A 22,049-nucleotide genomic window follows, 5' to 3' on the forward strand; every position below is an offset into this window, starting at 1 on the left:
ATTGGGAGGAGGCAGGGAGAGAACAAGATGAATGAAGGTTTCTCTCCAGCTTGCCTGAATATAGCCCAGTCATCTGAATATAGCCCAGTCATCTGAGTGACTGAGCCTGTTTCTTAGATCGGTGTCACCCTCCTCACCGCCACACGTACCACCACCCACCACCCACCACCCACCACCCACCACCACCCACCCCCCAACCCCCAACCCCCATGCTCCATGACCACAACAATGAGCATGCACAGAGGGGTGGGGGGGGGGGCTTATTATATTGTCCGTCCCACCGCGCCAAGTCCATCACATGTCTGTCTGCCCCTCAACCCTCTCCTCTCCCCACCACCTTAAAGACCGCTCATAACCCCACATCCACCCACAGAGCTGTGTGCGCACATCTTTGAGGAGTCTGTAGCTGCGTTGTTGGGAGAAGAGTGGGGAATAAAATGGCAGCCTTGCATGATGTGTCCATGCGAGAAGCAGTGAGATCACCCTATGATGACATCTGTCTTCTCAGCTGAGACAGCGTCAGGGCTCCATGGCATCTGTCTTCTCAGCTAAGACAGCATCAGAGCTCCATGACATCTGTCTTCTCAGCTAAGACAACATCAGAGCTCCATGACATCTGTCTTCTCAGCTAAGACAGCATCAGAGCTCCATGACATCTGTCTTCTCAGCTAAGACAGCATCAGAGCTCCATGACATCTGTCTTCTCAGCTAAGACAACATCAGAGCTCCATGACATCTGTCTTCTCAGCTAAGACAGCATCAGAGCTCCATGGTATCTGTCTTCTCAGCTAAGACAGCATCAGAGCTCCATGACATCTGTCTTCTCAGCTAAGACAGCATCAGAGCTCCATGACATCTGTCTTCTCAGCTAAGACAACATCAGAGCTCCATGACATCTGTCTTCTCAGCTAAGACAGCATCAGAGCTCCATGACATCTGTCTTCTCAGCTAAGACAGCATCAGAGCTCCATGACATCTGTCTTCTCAGCTAAGACAGCATCAGAGCTCCATGACATCTGTCTTCTCAGATAAGACAGCATCAGAGCTCCATGACATCTGTCTTCTCAGCTAAGACAGCATCAGAGCTCCATGATGACATCTGTCTTCTCAGCTAAGACAGCATCAGAGCTCCATGATGACATCTGTCTTCTCAGCTAAGACAACATCAGAGCTCCATGACATCTGTCTTCTCAGCTAAGACAACATCAGAGCTCCATGACATCTCTCTTCTCAGCTAAGACAGCATCAGAGCTCCATGACATCTGTCTTCTCAGCTAAGACAGCATCAGAGCCCCATGACATCTGTCTTCTCAGATAAGACAGCATCAGAGCTCCATGACATCTGTCTTCTCAGCTAAGACAGCATCAGAGCTCCATGACATCTGTCTTCTCAGATAAGACAGCATCAGAGCTCCATGACATCTGTCTTCTCAGATAAGACAGCATCAGAGCTCCATGACATCTGTCTTCTCAGCTAAGACAGCATCAGAGCTCCATGACATCTGTCTTCTCAGCTAAGACAGCATCAGAGCTCCATGACATCTGTCTTCTCAGCTAAGACAGCATCAGAGCTCCATGACATCTGTCTTCTCAGATAAGACAGCATCAGAGCTCCATGACATCTGTCTTCTCAGCTAAGACAGCATCAGAGCTCCATGACATCTGTCTTCTCAGCTAAGACAGCGTCAGAGCTCCATGATGACATCTGTCTTCTCAGCTAAGACAGCATCAGAGCTCCATGATGACATCTGTCTTCTCAGATAAGACAGCATCAGAGCTCCATGATGACATCGGTCTTCTCAGCTAAGACAGCGTCAGGGCTCCATGATGACATCGGTCTTCTCAGCTAAGACAGCATCAGGGCTCCATGATGACATCGGTCTTCTCAGCTAAGACAGCGTCAGGGCTCCATGATGACATCGGTCTTCTCAGCTAAGACAGCATCAGGGCTCCATGACAGGAATCTGTAGCAAGGTAAGGTCTCACCAGGGTGGACCGGCTGCCTGCCTCACCACGGCCAATTTGCGAGGTAGTATTTGAGGTAGTATTTGAGGTAGTATTTGAGGAGGTTTCAGCTAACGGTGTGTGTGCCCGTGGCACTTTGACTAGATGGCTGTTAATTGAACAGAATTTCAGTCATTTCAGGAATGTTGGTGTAGTCGCCCACCCCCCACCCCGCCCCCCTGCATTGGTACTGGGATCCCACACTATTCCCATTAATTTCTGTGACGCATTCCAGTTTTCCAGCTTTCCCCAGTTCTACACTCAATGGAAGGTTTCAAACCCCTGACGTTGAGAGAAAATATTTTTGTTCGTGCTCCCTGACCCCCATGGAGCCTGTTTTCTTTCCACTTGCCCTTGTCCAATTGTCCTGACTGGTGAGCAATGATAGGCCAGCAGCACAATAGGCAGACAAGCCCGCTGGTATGTGTTTTCAACCCCCCCTTAGATCAACAGCACCAGGGTCTTTACTACAGGAGGACACGCAGGGCCTGAGTGAGAACGGGCATGTACTGTGTGTGTGTTTGACAGCGGTGGAGCGCTGATGGGTCATTGTTTTGGAGGTATTGACGTGGTTCCTGTGGTGGTGAGGTCATGTCGACCAAAGGTAGATGTTGTCTCCCTCCCACCGTTTGAAATGGACCTCCAGCGCTCGACATGAAGGGTTGCCAGGTTGCCATTGGCAACCATTTAGAGAAATTGTCAACCCATTCGCCTTTCGTTGCCATCAGTGGCAAGTTGGCAACTGCATTCCCTGCATTCTGATACCTAATGTGTGAACATGTATCTGATGATGTGAACATTGGTTATTTGACAGATTGTATATTTCTGTCAATGGATATGATTGATCCTTGTTGAATTTTGGCAAAATGTTCTATATCCTGTGACCATGCACAGGAACAAGTGGGTGAAATGAACGAATGAACAAATGAATGAGAGGAAATATTACATCTTCATTATTAAGCTGACATAGGATTGCATAGTATAATTACTCAAAATATAGGGTGCCTAAAAATGGCAACCACAATTTCAGTTTCGGCAACCAAAAGCTGATGCCTGGCCGCCAACCTGGCAACCACTATTAAAGGTTGTTTTGTTGAGCCCTGGCCTGACCTCATTATGGGCTGATCATCTGCACACACTGCTGGAGCAATTACAATTAGCTAAAAGAGGTGCTTTATTTATAGAGGATATAATTACCACATTACTAACTAGACTGCATGTAATCACTTGGACTGTTACCATACTATCTAGTTTTGCAAACAGTTGTATTATAGAAGACAATGTCATTGTATATAACTAGGCATCTCATGCGCACTCGATTGCCCACATTGCCAAATTTATATATATATATATAGATTTGCTCAAATATGACTTTTGAAGCATAAATGTGTTTTTTTAATGAGATTTTCAGAAAACGTCACAAAAGTGGTCCTCATTTGTGAAGATTCTCTTGCTGAACACAAACGTTGCTGTTTCATACACTTCTGTTAACCACAAACCTTATTTCATCTATTTAAAGATGAGCTGAAGTGACATCTCAGCGTCTGTGATGACGTATCCGAGTGAAAAGAAACATTTTGCTTTGACTGGAACAGGGTCATGAGGCGGGACATAGCGTGTGTGGATGATTTGATTTGACGGTTCTGGGGACTGGAGTTGGCGTTGGCCATTCCTGGCGCTTTGTATGGGGTGTTCTGCCTCCAAATGGAGTGGGATTCAGTGTGTCCTGCTGCTACGCAAGTGGGAACTGGGCAGCCGGCTGCTTCTGTGCGAACACACTGAGGCAAGAGTGCTGCCTGCCGTCTTGGAAAGAGCCTCGGTAAATATGATATTCCTGGAATGCGAGTTTAACAAGCTAGTAGCACCAAAGCACCAAAGTAGCACCAAAGCTAGTACCAAAATGGGGGTGGATGTGGAACCATAATAACCCCCAACTGTGGCTGTTAGCCTAATTACTGCTGTGTTCTCTTCACCTATGGTCTGCCCCTGTGACCAGGAGCCGGTAACACTCTGGTGTGAGTCTTGTGAGTTCTCCAAGCCGCTGGCAGTCACATGTTGATGTCAATCTGTTACTATGCGGCACTTAGGTCAGGGGGGCAGTGCCCCCAACGCCCCCACCCTCCACCACCACAAGGCATCTTCTTGAAGCGTGCCTGAACCTTGCTCCACGAGTGTCTAATATCCTTATAGCCATTTGCTGTGAATTTCCAGGCAATTTGGAATAACGAGCTCCGTTCAATATCCCTTCTCCTCCTCCCCTCTCTCTCTCTCAGTGATCGTGTGTGAGCCCGCTGCCATGTCTGCAGCTGTGGTGATGGAACCTGCCAGAGATGGTGGCTTCCTTCAGTCATCCTGCCAAGACAGCGCCGCCTCCCTGGAAGACGTCGCTGCAGATATAGCCAAGTATGCCCGCACGCACGCACACACGCGCGCACGCACGCACACGCACGCACGCACGAATACACACGCACGCACGCACGCACACACACACACACACACACACACACACGCACGCACACACACACACACACACACACACACACACACACACACCTCGACTCACACACACACACACACACACACGCACGCACGCACGCACACACACACACACACACACACACACACACACACACACACACACTCACTCACTCACTCACTCACTCACTCACTCACTCACACACACACACACACACACCTAGACACACACACACACACACACACACACACACACACACACACGTGCTGCTATCAGGGATTGTAACATTACTGAGATGGTGGCTAATTGCCAATTGATTGTGGGTTATGGGAAAGTACACAAATGGCAGCCAAATAGTCTCCCCAATCCACAGGCTGCAGCGCTCCAGTGCTCACTGGACACTAGCAGGATTTGCATGTGTTGTAAAGTGTGCAGTGTCATTCTGTGCAAATGCAAAATTGCCAAATTCCTGTCGGCACAAGTAATTAATCATTTTACTTTGCCAATTAGGCTCAGCTTTTATTTGAAATCGCTGTTATTGTGAAAACTGAAATTCCACACTTAAGTTGGGAGGGAAGGCATTATTACATCATGTCCAGAACGCGACTCTAGAGCTGAACACCGTGTTACGGAAACAAATTGTTTACTTGGAGCAGAAAGCTATTTCCCCTATGAGCATGGGAAGATTGTTGCCCTGGGTCACCCCCTCCTAGGATGTGCAGCGGGCCCGGGGATCCACGTGCGTGTGTGTGTGTGTGTGTGTGTGTGTGTGTGTGCGTGGTGTGTGTGGTGTGTGTGTGTGTGTGTGTGTGTGTGTGTGTGTGTGTGTGTGTGTGGTGTGTGTGCTGACATGGTCTTCTTGTTCTTCAGTGACTCCTCAGAAGAAGAGTCAACAGGAGAAAGGGAAGAGGAGACTGGTGCCTGTGATGAGGTCACCACCACCACCACCAAACCTGCAGACATTATGCCTGAACAGCCCTCAAACACACAGACAGGTGGGAGGTGAACACACACACACACACACACACACACACACACACACACACACACACACACGCGCGCGCATGCACGCACGCACGCACGCACGCACGCACACACACACACACACACACACACACACACACACACACACACACACACACACACAGACACAGAGAGGCACATTTAACAATAGAGATGGCTGCCAGGTTCAAGGCACTACATACTACATCCTCTACAGTCTTGACCACATACTACATCCCCTCTACAGCCCTTGTGGTTCAATACTGACTGTGCGCTGCAAAGGTTTCTACTTGCCTATTGGGGCGTTTGTGAATCTTTTCCATGAGGAAGTAGGTCAAGCGGAAGAGAGTGAACTCTCAACATTCTTTGGCAACATTACTTGCCTTCCCCTTTTCCTGCCTTTCTGCCACTCTTCCAATACGCAGGGAGATTTGACTCTAACATTCTCTCGTTCCTTCGCTGCCAACCTGGTTAGAATTTGAATACTAAAGGTAACATTAGGGTTTCTGCGGTGTGCTCTGTGTTCACAGCCTTTGCTGTTCAGATAACTGATCTTCTGGCTGGTGGCCATGATCTATATATGGCCATAATTAGGTGATAAAGTTGGCTTCCTCCAGGACATTATATATACAGTGGCAACAGTGCCATTTCATGGTCTATATGTGATGATGATGATGATGAGATGATATTAATTTGGTTGTTTGATGTTTTGTTTTGTTTTGTTTTAACACTCATTAAATTCTGATGTATTTATATATTTATTACTGTATTTATGTATGTAGGTATTTATTTGTTTATTTATTTTAACCTTTATTTATAGATATAGTGCGATGCTCTCCTTTCCAGGAGCACCCTGTTGACCTTGCTCAAGGGCACATCAGTGGTGGTAATGACTTGAGCGAACCTAACAAATCCTTCTCCTGTCTCTTCTCCTCGTCCAGCGAGTGCCCGGCGCCCAGACTCCCTGTCGGTGCCAGCAGCACGGGAGCCTGGCCTGTGGACGTCCCAGGGCAGCGGGGAGGTGAAGCTGAGGATGGGGGAGTCTGGCCAGGCTGCCGAGCCCCCTCTGACCGTCGACCAGATGTTCACCTCAGCTGTGGAGCGCTTCGGCAGCTACACCGCTCTGAGCTGGAAGGAAGGAGAGCAGCAGAAGAACCTCAACTACAGAGACTATTACCAGACCTGCCGCACCGCAGCCAAGAGCTTCCTCAAGGTAAGGCCTGGCCACACAGAGACTGAGACGTGCCAGTTGTTGTTGTTGCAGTTGAGTTGACCTATCTACTGTAATTATAGGATGGAACATCCATTACATTACATTACATTACATTACATTACATGACATTACGTCATTTAGCAGACGCTTTTGTCCAAAGCGACTTACAATATCACAATTTGTCAACAGTACAGAAAACAACTATGCGACACAATCAATGACAGCTAAGATATTTCTGTTAGACTAGCACCATGTAGGAAGTAGTTTGAGAAGGAATAAGTAACATGTAGCATTAGTAGGTTTGAGAAGGATTTTTTTTTTTTAATTAAAATATGTTAGTTCAAGAAGTTCAAATATGAACTAGTGAAATAGAACACACACAATGAAAAGTGGTGAATGTGTAACCTCACAAAATGATTGATTATATTTACAATATTGTATGAAATCCAAGTGCAATATTCCAGATATCACCCATTGCTTTCACCGAGGAGCGCACAGCTTATCAGCTCATATAGTTGGTCATTCGGTTTTGTTAGCATTGAGAGCAGTAAAACAAACCGTTGACAGTTACGCGTTTGCAAGCTCAAGACCATCAATCTTTATTGTCACCTATTGTCACCATTCCCTCTCAGCAACAGTTGCCCTCCAGTCTCAAAACGTCAAAGATGTCTGCGTCACTTTAAACAATCCAGTACTGTTGTGACCTTTTCACCTCATCATGCCAGTGTGGGTTTGGCTTTGTGGCAGGTCAAGGCAGGTCGGGTCTCCGCAACACACGACACAGTACAACAGTGTGTCAGAGTAAAATGTCAGCCCTGTAGGCCAGCCAGTGCAAGCCTCAGCTGTACATACAGCAGCACAGGGCACGCAGTTGTTTATTGTGCAACCCAACACCATTATAGACAGCATGGAAAAGAGAGGGCTGACCAGCTGTCAGTGGGGGTCGTGTTTGTATACACACACGGACACACACACACACACACACACACACACACACACACACACACACACACACACACACACACACACACACACACACACACTTGACTTCTGAGTGACTTGGACACACACACACACACCCCTGAACCTTATGGCCTACACTTCCTCCAGGCACTAAGCACATGATGGCTAACCCTAACATGGTGTTTGATGGCAGTGTATGCTGGTTGACATCTTCACACTCTCCCACACATGAGTGAAGCTCACGTTTCCAACCAGAGGAAGTGAGGTTCAGGTATCTCACACCTCTTTATGTTGCTGCTGCGGTTATGAAAGGCTTCATAAGTTATTTAAAAAAGCTCATGACTGTTTTAAACCTGGTATCGGTTTGCGTTATGATGGCGGTCTCAAGTGGAAACACAGTATCTGCTTCCATAATTACTAGCTAGTGAGGAAAATGTGCTTGAAGCTATCTTGTGCTACGATCTCTCAGAAGATCTGCGTAATCGGTTGCTGTCAGCTTAACCAACACCTTTGTAGGTTTTTCAGGAATTGGGACAACTTGGTGTTCGATTGACCACCAGCATGCATCTTTCTACATGATACAGTCGTGTTTTAAAAGGTTTCATAAGCTCAGGATATCTACTTTTCTCATCTTAGCCTACAGAGGAACGTGTCCTTAAATGAAGATAAATCATGAAGATCACAAAAACAAGATTACGTAACGAGATGCAAAGATTACAAGATTTTCACAGCGATATTTAAGTTGTGTGTATCTCATATATCTGTGTTTTAAAAAGAAAAACTCGACCAGATGTGATTTAGTAGTACATCCAAAATGTTATTTTTTACTATATTCAACTACGTGTGTTGTTATTATTTAACTCGGTACACGTGTCTTTGTGTTTTTTTCTCTAGCTTGGTCTGGAGCGCTACCACGGTGTCGGCATCCTGGGCTTCAACTCCGCTGAGTGGTTTATCTCTGACATCGCTGCCATTTTGGCCGGGTAAGTAGTGTCTGCTGGAGTCTGTTATGAATTTCCAGCTGTGGACTGCACATGTGCAAGTGTGTATGTAAGAGACTTGAAATACCAGTATGCCAGAGCACTACGCTGAGTGACTGAGTTTAGCACGTCGTCGTGCTACATTGCTTTAAAAAGACGACTTGAGTTTCGGCACGTAAATTGCATTGACCAAGACAACTGGCTATCATTCCTGTCTGATGTCACACATGTTGTAGTATTTGCAACAATATATTATGTAACAAATATGCAACATTTATGACAGATTTTTATGACAGTGTTGGTGGAAAGAATGTAATAAATCAATACTCAATATATCGCAATACTAGCATATCGCAACACTATCGTACCGTGACTTAAGTATCATGATAATATCATATCTTGGGGTGGGGGGGGGGGGGGGGGGGAGATTAAGAACTTAAACCATTGATTAAAAGGCCAGCTTTGCCCCATGGTCACGCAACTGAGCTGGTTCTGTCAGAACATCTGTCATGCTATTAACTGCGATCTGTTGCTTTTTCACATCGTCTGCTTAATTTGAGCTGTGCTGCAGTGGGTTTTATTCATTCACACACTACTGTTCTGGGAATGCTGTGGATGAGAGTGGAGTGAGGCAGAGCAGTATTACAGTATGTACAGTAGTCCTGTACATACTGTAACAGTACAGTACAGGAAGTTTAGAAGTCATTCCTGTTCTGTGAACTGTGTGTGCACTAAATCTCTGCTGTGACAGCACGGCAGCACAATTGCACGTTCATGTGTGGATTAGCCCGTAGCGTAGCCTAGCGTAGCGTAGCCTCCCACGCCTAGTCCCTCCTCACTGCTGAGGCATGGCAGTAAGAATGTACTGAAACTGGTAGCTCTGCCAAGCCGACAAACCTGTCCCGACCAAGACAAATCAACATAGAATTTATTGAATAGTCTCAGCAGAAGTTCGCAGCACGTCATGTTGCTGGAATGTTGCTGATGATGAGCCATATAGGATCAAAAAAGCGTTTGCTTTCAATAAATCGTCTGTACTATGGACCGGATTCAATTAAATATTTCTGATGAGTGGCCCCATTTGCTGAAATTGATGACATGCCTGAACATCCAAGCCAGGTTTCTACATTAAGTGCTCTCCCAAAATAGCACATGGGATAGTTGATCTTGCTTGTAACAGTATTGGTAAAGGATCAGGGAAATCTGCTCCAGGGTCATGACTGAAGACTGCCTCCTATAGTACTGTTCGTCTGACTTCTCTTTTCTGTTGCAGTGGTTTTGCTGTGGGCATCTACACCACCAACTCTCCCGAGGCGTGCCAGTATGTAGCAGAGAACTGCAAGGCCAATGTCATTGTGGTGGAGAACCACAAACAGCTGCAGAAGATCCTTCAGGTGAGCTCAGAGGCTGATTGTTGAGTTCGATATGGAAAACGATTCGTTTCGTTCCTATTAGACACTGACACTGAGCGATGGAAATATTCTGTCCATCATGAAATAGTGGACATTGAAAAGTGCTTAAAAGAATCAATCATGTGCATCCCAATATTTTCAACTCATATGACGTTTGACATGTGCAGCACACTTCTATTCTTGCTCATCAGAGTTGCGATCAGGACCACAAGAAACGGGGACAAAAAAAGCACAAATATGTAGCGGCGCAAGCTAAGCATTTTTACTGTTTATTCTGTGTATTTCTCCCTTTTTTTATTTCTTCATAATGAAATTTCCATAAACACTTTTCTTGTTCTCATTGGGAACAAGGAATAATATCACTCACACAGGCCTTCGATCAACACAGTATTAGAGTCCTATATTTTTGTCATGACATGCCTGTTATCAGTATTGGTACTCAATAGTATAGAAGTGACACGGGTGTTTTGCGTTGATTATTGCCAGATGTCTGTGTACTCATACGAATGCATTTTTTTGTTTTGTTTACAATTTTCCACAGGTTCAAGACCAGCTGCCGCACTTGAAAGCTATTATCCAGTACAAAGATGCACTAAAAGAGAAAAGACCAAATCTGTACACGGTAAGTAAGGACACACGACTTTGGACACGGATACAGCAGGTGTAGATGTGCGCGCCCTTTTCCAGACCAACAGGCTTCCGTTTAAGAATAGTCCGTTCAGGGGTTTATTTTGTTGTTGTCATATTATTTGTCTTTGTGTTCCTGTAGTGGGCAGAGTTCATGGAGCTTGGACGTGATGAGCCGGACACTCTCCTTGATGAGATCATCTCCGGCCAGAAGCCCAACCAGTGCTGCACACTCATCTACACCTCAGGAACCACAGGCCAGCCCAAGGGAGTCATGCTCAGCCACGACAATGTAAGTGACCAGCCCCAGTGCGTCGCAGCCACATCTGAGAAGGTCTGAACTGTCACTTGCCTGTCAGGAGAATGTCTTCCAGCTGTGAGCTTACAGTGGGAGAAGGTGTAGATGCCACTGAAGGATATACACAACACGGCGAGGTCGAACTGCTGCACGGAGCAGCATGTTGCATAGCTCTTAAGTTCCTACGGTTTCTTGAGAGACGTCGGAAGAGATCAGTCAAATGCCTTAAGCAATTAAAAGGACAGCGACTTGAGAACTTTGCCCGCTGTTGAAATCCCTTTGAGGACAATTGAAGACAATTGAAGCTTTCAACAGGTGCTCAGTCTTATCCACAGGGCGTATGATTGACTCAAACCCGGTTCAAGATCAGCCTGGATAACCTGGCTGACTGAAACAAGTGAGGCGGAGTATTTAAACTTGTCATTCAAGCCGTGTCCTTTGTTGACTCTGAGGAAGACACTTGTCTTGTTGAAAACGTCAACCTGTTTGTACCTAATTAAATTGGTCAAATCGACCGTGTGCTCCAGAATTAGATCACTCGGTCCCTTTTTCTGAGAGGCACCAGTTCTGCGAGGTTCGTTAGCTGAAGCGCGGATATTCCCTCTTTGTGAGACAACTGTGCCTTTGATAAATGCATACTTCATTCTTGTCACAACTCACTTATCGAGCTATAACCATTTTTGATGGAGCATTGCGTCTGTGGTCGTATGCCGTATTTCAATGGCCGATCCAAAATAACTGTTGGCTGTATGCGATGCTCTGTGTGCTCTTTATTGCTTTCCAACCTTTCTCCCGACCTCCCTCAAATATAAAACAATTCAAATAGAGAATACTAACGCCCGGTCCTAACTCCTCCCCTTCCAGCTGACATGGACAGCGTTCGCCACCAGCCGCCACGTGAGTCTGACAGACGCCACCCAGGCTCAGGAGGTGGTGGTGAGCTACCTGCCCCTCAGCCACATCGCTGCTCAGATGGTCGACATCTGGGTCACCATGAAGGTTGGAGGAGCTACCTACTTCGCCCAGCCAGACGCCCTCAAGGTGAGGCACGCAGTGCAGTGATTCAAGATTCAAGATTCAAGATTTTTATTGCCACTCCGTGGTACAAGTATCACGTGTGAAATTCTTGTGCTGGACTCCGTTTACAACATAGTAAAAATATAACAGGGCATATGAGTGCAAAAACAACAAGAGACACAACAAGCAATAAGGCAAGTAGAGTGATAAGACAAGTCAGAGACAGTGGCATATTCACTGCACATAGGTGCACATGTCATGTGCATACTTTAGACGTGCTTAAACATTTTTAATTCGACGTATTTGACGTACAGGTGCAAATAGCATATACCTAAATAAACATACAATTAAACATACATAATGGTAGCAGCTACAGTACGGTACAGTTCAGCTACTACACTATTTGTGTATGTTAAGGAGTCTCGTGGCCTGCGGGAAGAAATTGTCCCTCAAGCGATTTGTGCGTGCTTTTGGGACCCTGTATCTCCTCCCTGAGGGTAACAGGGAGAACAGGCTGTTGTGGGGATGGTTTGTGTCTTTGATGATCTTCAGGGACCTCCTGAGGCACTGCTGGTGATACAGTTCCTGCAGTTCTGGCAGCTCACATCCTGTTACGTGCTGGGCCGTGCGTCTCACTCTTCGTAGCTCCCTGCAGTCCATGGTGGTACAGTTCCCGTACCAGGTGGTGAAGCAGCCAGTCAGCAGTGTGTCTGTGCTGTGTGTATACGTACAGTACATGGTACTACATGTTCAGTATTTGTGTGCGCACACCCAAAACCTCTAGTCATCGCTTACTCCAGAGCTATATTATATATCAGTCAGCAGAAACTTATCTCTGAACCTTGAGAACGATCCACCCACACAGTGTATCCTCCACAAAATGTCCTTTGATAAGAAGAATCTTGAGTGTTTTGTTCTGGAGTTAAAAAGACATGACTGGCATGCTGAGTTATCTCTAAAAGGACGTTTGTGGCCAGTCCCTCCATATCATCACCCTCTCTACCCCCTGATAAACACAAACCAAGTGTGTCATCTAGTTGTGGGAAACAGACTAAGAGAAGACTTGAAGGCCATGCTGAGTGGGACACGGTGACATTTTACACAAACAAGAAAAGGCTTCATCGTTGTTGAAGGTTGTGTACCAGGTCTTTGGGAGCAAACAGAAGCTTCTCTTTATGAAGCAAGAATTCCATCCATCACGCTGTAGGAGCAGATGGTCATGGTCTTTACCAAGTATTCACTGTGCTCCTCTTCTGTTCACGTCAGCTTGATTCTCTCCATCTGAGCTATAAACTGTGAGTGGTGTTTGTGCTGAAAATAAAGGCTTCTGGTGCTCATAGTATATTGTGTCCATCTTGTCTTCCCAGGGCTCTCTGGTAAACACCCTGAAGGAAGTGCGTCCCACAGCCTTCATGGGCGTGCCACGAGTCTGGGAGAAGATGCAGGAGAAGATGAAGTCTGTCGGGGCCAAGTCTTCCACCGTGCGCAGGAAAGTCGCTGTCTGGGCCAAGGGTGTGGGTCTGCAGACCAATCTCACCAAGATGAACCAGTGAGTACAAAAGATTCCCATTTTGTTGCTTTGGCTATTCTGAGAACAAGCCGGGTTTATACCCCAAGACCAAATCACACTTAATCTGGTTTATACCCCAAGACCAAATCACACTTAATCTGGTTTATACCCCAAGACCAAATCACACTTAATCTGGTTTATACCCCAAGACCAAATCATACTTAATCTGGTTTATACCCCAAGACCAAATCACACTTAATCTGGTTTATACCCCAAGACCAAATCATACTTAATCTGGTTTATACCCCAAGACCAAATCACACTTAAAGTAGGTCAAGTTTAGAAAGTCAGTACGGTTGGATTCTTTGCCTCTTTAGCTTATTTCCTGAAGCACATTGATACATTTCTACTTAATATCTATTTACTTCGACCACTCTTACATGAGCGTACTGTGTTGCAGGAGTATCGCCGGGGCATTGCAGCTCTGTCTCTGCTTTGCATTCCTTACTATCGGCTGGGTATCATTTTTGATGATCTAGGAAGATTCGGTTAGATTACATTAATGCCCTAAAATGTAAATAATAGTAATAAGTAGTAATGATCTTGTGTGTCTCACTGATTTACCTGCTGGAGACTTGAACCCAACTCCTCACCCTCAGTGACTCACACTTCTTCCGTTCCCCCCCACCCTCAGAAATGGAGCTCTTGCACGCGCACCGCTCAACTACCGCGTGGCCAAGAAGCTGGTGTTCAAGAAGGTGCGTAAAGCCCTGGGCTTGGACCGCTGCAACAAGTGCTACACCGGCGCTGCTCCCATCACCAAAGACACCCTGGAGTTCTTCCTCAGCCTGGATATTCCCGTGTACGAACTGTACGGCATGAGCGAAAGCACTGGACCTCACACCATCTCCCTGCCTGATGCCTTCAGGCTCACCAGGTACCTGCTCTTCTCCTCTCTGTACTCTCCGGTATCCGTTGACAGGTGTATGTCTGTACAGGTGTGTGTCTGTACAGGTGTGTGTCTGTACGTTCGTCTCTGAACAGGGGGACCACAATGGAAATAAGCCCTAGGGCTTTATTGTGTTTTTATCCTCGGTGATTTCCTGTGATGTTTGTTATTAACTTATATGTTTGATATTTGGTACTTGTCCACGTCTCCTTGTTCTTTTTTTATCACCAAATAAATTCATTCATTCATTCAACATTTGAAAACTTGCCCCGCAGCTGTGGAAAGGAGATTCAAGGATGCAAGACGAAGCTGCACAACCCAGACGAGGAGGGCAACGGCGAGATCTGCTTCTGGGGCCGTCACGTCTTCATGGGTTACCTCAACATGGCCGACAAGACGGAGGACGCTCTGGACGCAGAGGGCTGGCTGCACTCCGGCGACCTGGGCAAACACGACCAGAATGGCTTCCTCTTCATCACTGGCCGCATCAAAGGTAAAAAGGTTCAAAGATTTTTTCCACGCCCTCCTCCTCCTCTAGCACTGTCACCATTTCACCTAGAGACACTGACACTGACTCCATAACTCTTCTGCATTGGACCCAATTCGCTACTAAACCTGTTCCCTAACCTGTGTGCGTGTGTGTGTGTGTGTGTGTGTGTGTGTGTCTGTGTGTCTGTGTGTCTGTGTGTGTGCGTGTGTGTGTGTGTATGTGTGTCTGTGTGTGTGCGTGTGTGCGTGTGTGTGTGTGCGTGTGTGCATGTGATTGCAGAACTAATCATCACTGCAGGTGGAGAGAACATCCCTCCCGTCCCCATCGAGGACGCCGTGAAGGAGGCTCTGCCGCTCATCAGCAACGCCATGCTGATCGGCGACAAGAGGAAGTTCCTGTCCATGCTGCTCACCGTGAAGGTAAGTTCCTGTCCATGCTGCTCACCGTGAAGGTAACGCCTCAGAACCTGAGACCTGCTGTAACCATCCTATTACACATGCTTCTATTGTTCAGATAAATAATTAATAAGAGACGCGTTGAAGGGCAGCGGGGTGGTTTAGTGAGTAGGGAGACCGCGCTTCAATTGGATAACCCAGTGACTATCTTGCATGTCACTCTCTGTTTGGCTGTCCCTCTGGTTCTAAATGGCCATGAATATTACTACTATATACTATCCTCAATATACTATCGACCAAGTACCCATGACAGACCTCGAACCCCAGTGAACTCTGCTCCAGTCATGGAAGTTCAGAGCCTGTTCAAAAGACAACACACAACACTTAGCAAGCAGTGGGACCCAGCAGGTCGTTATCACACAGAGTGGAGGATATCAGACTGAGAAGTGACTATGACTGATGTAGCTCGTTAGCGATACTGTATCTGAGGCATGCATTTTAAAACACTGCCAGCTCTGTGTGACATATAAACATCTTATCCTTATTCCCTTTTTATCTCATCAGCATAAACAGGCTACGAATCAATGTTGACTGATGGCAAAAGGAGATTTGCTGTCATTTAGTGAAAAGCAGTAACCGAAGCAGAGCGCTTGCTTCTTCTACCATATAATTTCAGAGACTGCCACCTGGTGGACTGTTTGGCGAACTGCAACACAGCGTACATGGACTCGAATCCAAATTTTGAAAGCAGCAATGCTCCAAACTAGGGATGTAACGATAACTGGTTTTAATGATAACCGTGATAAAATTCCTTACGATAACCGTACCGTTTCACATTTTCATTATCATTAAAACCGTGGTACCGTGATTACAGTGCTTTGAAAAACATGGTAAATACTGTCCATCATCAACCAAAGTTGGCAACAGTCTCCCAGATGCTAGTCTCGGTTTCCAGACGTTTGGTGAGCGGCGCCAACAGCGCCACCTAACCACCAAACGTCTGGGAATTTACTGTTCCAAATCTGGTTCATTGAGCCCGGCGAGAACGGCCGGCAGCAGACACGCCTACATTTATTATTAGAATTTTATTTGGTAGCGGCAATGCAATGTTTCATAGTTCCAATATAGAGCAAGACACTGATGTGCTGCAAAGAGAGTTTATACCTGTTGTTTATTTTACAATAATTTGTCCTACCCGGAAGTGGCCCGCTTGCTACTGTGAGTCATCAGCAGGCTCTGTAACGTAGCCTCGGGAGTCGGGCATATCGCTGGGGGAAAGACCTCTAGCCGCCGGGGCCGGATGAAACACGTCCTATTAACAGGTTATGTTTGTTTCTAAGTGATTAATATGTTTATCCGCAAACGCGACAGCACCGGTTCATCATGAGCGTCACTGCTCCCAGAAAGCAGGCCCGCCCACAACACTCATGATTGGCTCTCCGATGCAAGGCTTCCAACAGCACCACCTAACGTTATGAAAAGATTTAAATAGTAATATTCTCAGTCTTACAGTAGTGAAACGGATTAAGACTGAGAGCTGAGTCTACCCAGATGCAAACGTGCAGCCTTGGAGAAATTAGTGTATCAATCCTTTTTGGGTCTGAGTTTTCAATATAAACGTAAAATGATTTCAGTGAGTCTCTCAGTACTTTTGGAACATTTTCATTTTTTTTTTATTAATACCGTGATAATACGATAACCGTGATCATTTTGGTCACGATAATCGTGATGTGAAATTTTCATACCGTTACATCTCTACTCCAAACAGTTGTTGCATGGACACGGAAGTAATAATGGAATGAAAAAAAATAGATTCTTATTTAAAACGTGACATTTTTCAGTGCCAGGTGAACGGGGAGACGGGTGCTGCAGAGGACGAGCTCACAGCGGAGGCCATGGAGCTGTGCAAGAGGATGGGCAGCGACGCCGCGCGCGTCTCCGACATCTCAGGCGGCCGAGACCGCGCCGTCCACGCCGCCATCCAGGAGGGAATCAACCGCGTCAACGAGAACGCCGCCTCAAACGCCCAGCGCATCCAGAAGTGGATCGTACTAGACCAGGACTTCTCCATCACCGGAGGAGAGCTGGGTGAGTAGGATGGGGGACACGGGGTGTGGGTGGATATAGCAGGGCTGTGAATCTTCACTGTGTGTGTGACTGACCTCACAATTTGATTAGGATTCATCTTTCTTCGATTTGATTTCACGATGCATCTCGATACAGCTCAAAGTATCGCAGCTCCGAGTATCACATCCTCAATTTTCTATATTATTACTGCACATGGCTAATTTTTCATCATTGAATACAAGCAGTCAGATAAATATCAACTCCCTTTTTTTTATTTAGAAACTGCTTTAAAATCTGAATGTCAACATACATTTTAAACATAAGCGATTCAACGATTCATCTGTCAACGATTCGATTTCACGTCCGCATCATTCAGCTGCCTAGCCTGAGCACACGTCTCCTAACTTGCTACTAGCCAGTTCTCATCATTAAGTTCTACGTTAAATCTCAGCCTTTCATCGAACCAGCTTAGTGTTGGACTTTGGCTGCTACTTGGATGGTTATGGTGTCACACAGGCACAGTTGACAATCGCATTCATACCTATTGCCAACATTAGCATGGTGGCTAAGAATACAGCTGTAATAAATGTGCTCCATAGCAAAACATCACCCATAGCAGATACATTTCATTGTGACAATTATGAATGGACGCAACTTTGTAGCATTTTTTATTTTATTTTTATTTTGGTCAAATAAACGTCGGTCTTGGTAACCCCTGAATAAGACATACAAGTAGAACAAGGAGTCGAGGAGCTACAGCAGGTAGGAGGCTCTAAAATGTAGATAAACTATAAGGGTTCAATTAAGGTGGACAATGTTTTTTTTTCTTTTTCTTCATTCTATAATTGCAAAACTGGATCCCCCCCCCCTAATATTGTCATTTAGATAAGCATGGGCAGCAGGATGTCATTGTAATGTAATTGAGATCCTGATCAGATGTAAGATCCTGATAAGATGGAAGGGATGTGTTGTTGAGGATAACAGGGTAAACGCTGGTAGGAATATAGAAAAGTACCAATTATGAGACAGTTTGGGATGAGCAATAAATCTGCGACGTCTTAAATCTGAGATCTAGAAGTATGGACTTTTGAAATGTATAAAGGCTAGCTGGACCAGGAGAGAAGGATGTGTGTCTGAATCGGTACTAAAGTATCTGTGTGTGTGTGTGTGTGTGTGTGTGTGTGTGTGCGTGTGTGCGCACGTGCGTGCGTGCATGCGTGTGTGTCCGTGTCCCAGGCCCTACCATGAAGCTGAAGAGGCCGGTGGTCATGAAGATGTACAAGGAGCAGATTGAGAGCTTCTATAAGGAGGTGGCCACTCCCAGCACCCCCGACAACCCCCTGCCTCCCAAATAGAGCTGCACTGGGACAGTTCCTCCCCTCCGCCTGCAGGGGGATTCAGAGAGCCGCCGTGAAAGACCCCGATGTCGACAATGTCTCTCTGTCTCTTTCTGATGTACAAATACACACATGTACACTCCAACACACACAGATACACTCCAACCACTCCTTGTTGCCGTCTCTCTCCTGTCCAAAATGTTCTGGTAGCTTTCCTTTGATTGGTTGTTGGGATTTGTTTACATTTGTGGGTGCTGTACAAAAAGGAACACAACGAAAGTCCACACGAAGCCATTGTAAAATAGCTTTATAATTTGGTGTTATCAATAAGCTGATGTCTATTTATTTGTATCCATGTTATGAACAATAAGATCCGATAGATGAAGTAGCCACAGCTGTCTGAAGTCACTGTTTTATTGTACTGTAATTATTTGAGAGACAAAGTGGCAGGGAATCCAAAAACAAGACGATAGGACGTAGCAGGATTTTCTTTATTTATTGTTTCCAGTTTGCCAAAGTCAATGTTTTACTCGGGGCTGAATGAGCTTCAGGATGTAAAGAAATTGTTCCAGGAAGACTTTAAGATTTACTGGCCTTATTGTTGTTTATCTTGTCTTTGTCAGTCTGGTTTCAGAGCTCTGAAGGAAAGTGAATTAGTCGTTTACGTTGTGGATCTGTCCAAACAGAGAAGGCCGCTCTGCTAACGACTCCGTTCCAAGTCTGAAGTAGATGTAGTTGTAGAGAAATCTGTGGGGCTACAATCACACAATCTCATAGTTGAGCATCCAACTTATGTTTTTGAAACAGTGTGAAACATCAAGCCATATATCGCAATTCGTGCATTTTTGTATCCATTTGAAAAGTATGTATTCAGATCTTGTGTTCTCTCACTACAGCCTATGCACTTGCCCGGTTGAGATGTTCTCCAACAGTTCTGTGTGTAGAATTGCTGTGATCTTGTGAAATACTGTAAATATTATGTTTTGCCTACATCTGCTTCTTCTCTCATGTTGCCTTTATTTTTTTGTGGGTTGGATGTTCTTTCAACTGATCGTCGGCCATTTGTTGGAACAGCCCAGCGCCACTTTTGCACGCATACATGGAGAAATTGCAACGGGGAAATGTACAGATGTTAGATTTTAGTTTATGACAAATGTATCAACTGCATTACTGTAGCATTGTCCTTATTGCTGCTGCCACACATTATGCATCAGATATAGAAATGATCGAATGCTCAAGGTTTCGGTGATATAACCGAAAGTCATAATATGCAGACATGAAGACATTTCAGGTCACATTCTGAAATGTTTTGAGGGACGTTTAAGGTGAAAATATAACCTGTTATTCCAAACAGAAGCGCAGATTCCTGTATATGTAGCAGCAGTAATGTACATGATGCTCAACCTGTATGTTTGTAACCTTCTCACACTAGTGAGGCGAGTATGGCTTGCTCAAGCTAACTGAAGTAAGAAAACATGACAGTGCAAACTAGGCCAGAAGGCAAATTGTCATTCAGGCCCATCTATAACGTGAAAATGAGGAAATGACGGTGATTCATAACAGTATTGCTGGGCTAGGTGAATTCTCTACTACTGTCTTCAATTATAAAGTAACTGCTGTGAACACACAGCTAACATCTCAATCCATTTCAGCCATTTGAGTTTCTGTTCCATAGATGCTACAGAAGGCCACCTATGGGCAGAAGGGCGCGCGCGCGCTACAAATCTAGTTATTGCAATTCTGCAATAACCAACCTAAAAACAAATCAATGAGAGCTCATCATAGCCGAGACAGAATACTTGTTTTGATTTGACCTGACCTTTAATAAGACATGCGCTTTTGTTCATACTTCCTCCTAAGAGTATCAGGGTGTGAAGATGGAAATATGCATGACTGCTGGAGAAACAGCTGGGCAGGCCTGTTTCTGCCCAGTCTACCCAAATGTGAATGTCCTCCTCTCTGTGTGTGCGTGTGAGAGTGATCAGTTACAAAATAAACGTTAAACACATGGAGGAGCGCTGCCGTGTCTCATTGCATTCTACTCTGTATTCCTTTAATCTGAAGTGTGAGGTAAATACTTCGTGCAATGAATCTGTATGATCACATCAAGGTTAAGCGAGCATTGCTCACAAAGTCGTGCAATTTGAGGACATAAAAACCTACTAGACATAAAAGGCCCAATGGCAGCCCGTGACCCAACAATCTTACTAGTAGCGTTGATATCGACTAACATGATCTCAGTAAGCGTAGCGTGTCCCACACAATAACACATTTACTGAAGGTTATACCGCAGCAGAGGTCTCAGGATATTGGCAATATGTCCCCCGGACAGTGTCACACAGCTCACCATATATTTGCGGTGTTTATTGGCCGTTGCCAATAAATGTCCCGACTAATAGTGACATGTCCTCAATGGATTGTCCATGCATCATGAGCGTTATTGCCTGGCCCACTGCTTGTCCTTTTAACCCCGCAGGCTGCAGGACATCAGTGACCCCAACGTGAACCCTCCACACCGGGGGTCAACCACAGGTCAATGAAAGGGACACGCAGGGGGACAGTACTCAATGACTTTATTAATAATATGATTTCAAAATAAAAAATAACATTAAAATAACATTTTCTTGTCCTTGTTAACAACTTGCATCATATGGCCACATGGTGGCATTGTAATGCCAAGTTAAAAAAACAAAAACAAAACAAAACCAAAAAACGCATTGTTCTTCTGCCATCCAGTTCATTTGTTCGGGCCCATTATGGTAGCATCAACCACATACATGGAACACATTTTGGACTTCTCCCCCTCCCCAAACCCAACTGTAACACCCTCACCCCCCAAAAAGAATCAAATAAAAAATCAATCAAACCTCGATAAATACAGGCAACCCTGTCCCCTGTCACAGACACATTATGACAACCACTGACACAGGAAACGCCCCGTCTGCACATGCCCCCCCAAGACCCCACCCCGCCCCCCCATATTCCTCACAGCATCCGGATACAAAACATTTACTCGCAAGTAACCATTTGCTGCTCATTTTGCTTTTTTCTCGTCCTTTTTTAAAGATCCACACAGTAGATATTCTACCTTTGCTTTATTATACACATATATATATATATATAATATAGTCTCAGTTGAACTGCTCCCCTCTCACAGCCCTGTAATGGTTCCTATGGTGTGTTAACGTTCTTCAGGTTTCAAGGGATCAGTAACACAACGAAAGTTGAGTGAAGGTGACAGTTTGCCTCGGGGCCGTGTAATAACAGAGTTACAGACAAATAACGCTGCCGAATACTTTTGAGTAGAAA

General features: G+C 45.5%; 1 protein-coding gene across 2 annotated transcripts in view; it reads left to right on the forward strand.

Moving 5' to 3' along the window:
* Window positions 1-20,739, forward strand: part of acsbg2 (acyl-CoA synthetase bubblegum family member 2) — a 25,758-nt gene extending 5,019 nt beyond the window's left edge. For both annotated transcript variants that reach the window (XM_083647919.1, XM_083647918.1), the window contains exons 2-15: window positions 4,278-4,407; window positions 5,351-5,475; window positions 6,424-6,695; window positions 8,553-8,641; window positions 9,912-10,032; window positions 10,592-10,672; window positions 10,820-10,969; window positions 11,840-12,016; window positions 13,360-13,541; window positions 14,197-14,439; window positions 14,727-14,944; window positions 15,221-15,360; window positions 17,178-17,424; window positions 18,640-20,739. In XM_083647919.1, coding sequence (XP_083504045.1) covers window positions 4,301-4,407; window positions 5,351-5,475; window positions 6,424-6,695; window positions 8,553-8,641; window positions 9,912-10,032; window positions 10,592-10,672; window positions 10,820-10,969; window positions 11,840-12,016; window positions 13,360-13,541; window positions 14,197-14,439; window positions 14,727-14,944; window positions 15,221-15,360; window positions 17,178-17,424; window positions 18,640-18,758 — 2,271 coding nt within the window. In that variant the 5' untranslated portion in view covers window positions 4,278-4,300 and the 3' untranslated portion in view covers window positions 18,759-20,739. The remainder of the gene's footprint in view (window positions 1-4,277; window positions 4,408-5,350; window positions 5,476-6,423; window positions 6,696-8,552; window positions 8,642-9,911; window positions 10,033-10,591; window positions 10,673-10,819; window positions 10,970-11,839; window positions 12,017-13,359; window positions 13,542-14,196; window positions 14,440-14,726; window positions 14,945-15,220; window positions 15,361-17,177; window positions 17,425-18,639) is intronic.
* The last annotated feature ends 1,310 nt before the right edge of the window (window positions 20,740-22,049 follow it).

The sequence above is a fragment of the Poromitra crassiceps genome, assembly GCF_964638095.1.
Source record: "Poromitra crassiceps genome assembly, chromosome: 12".
Lineage (NCBI taxonomy): Eukaryota > Metazoa > Chordata > Actinopteri > Beryciformes > Melamphaidae > Poromitra > Poromitra crassiceps.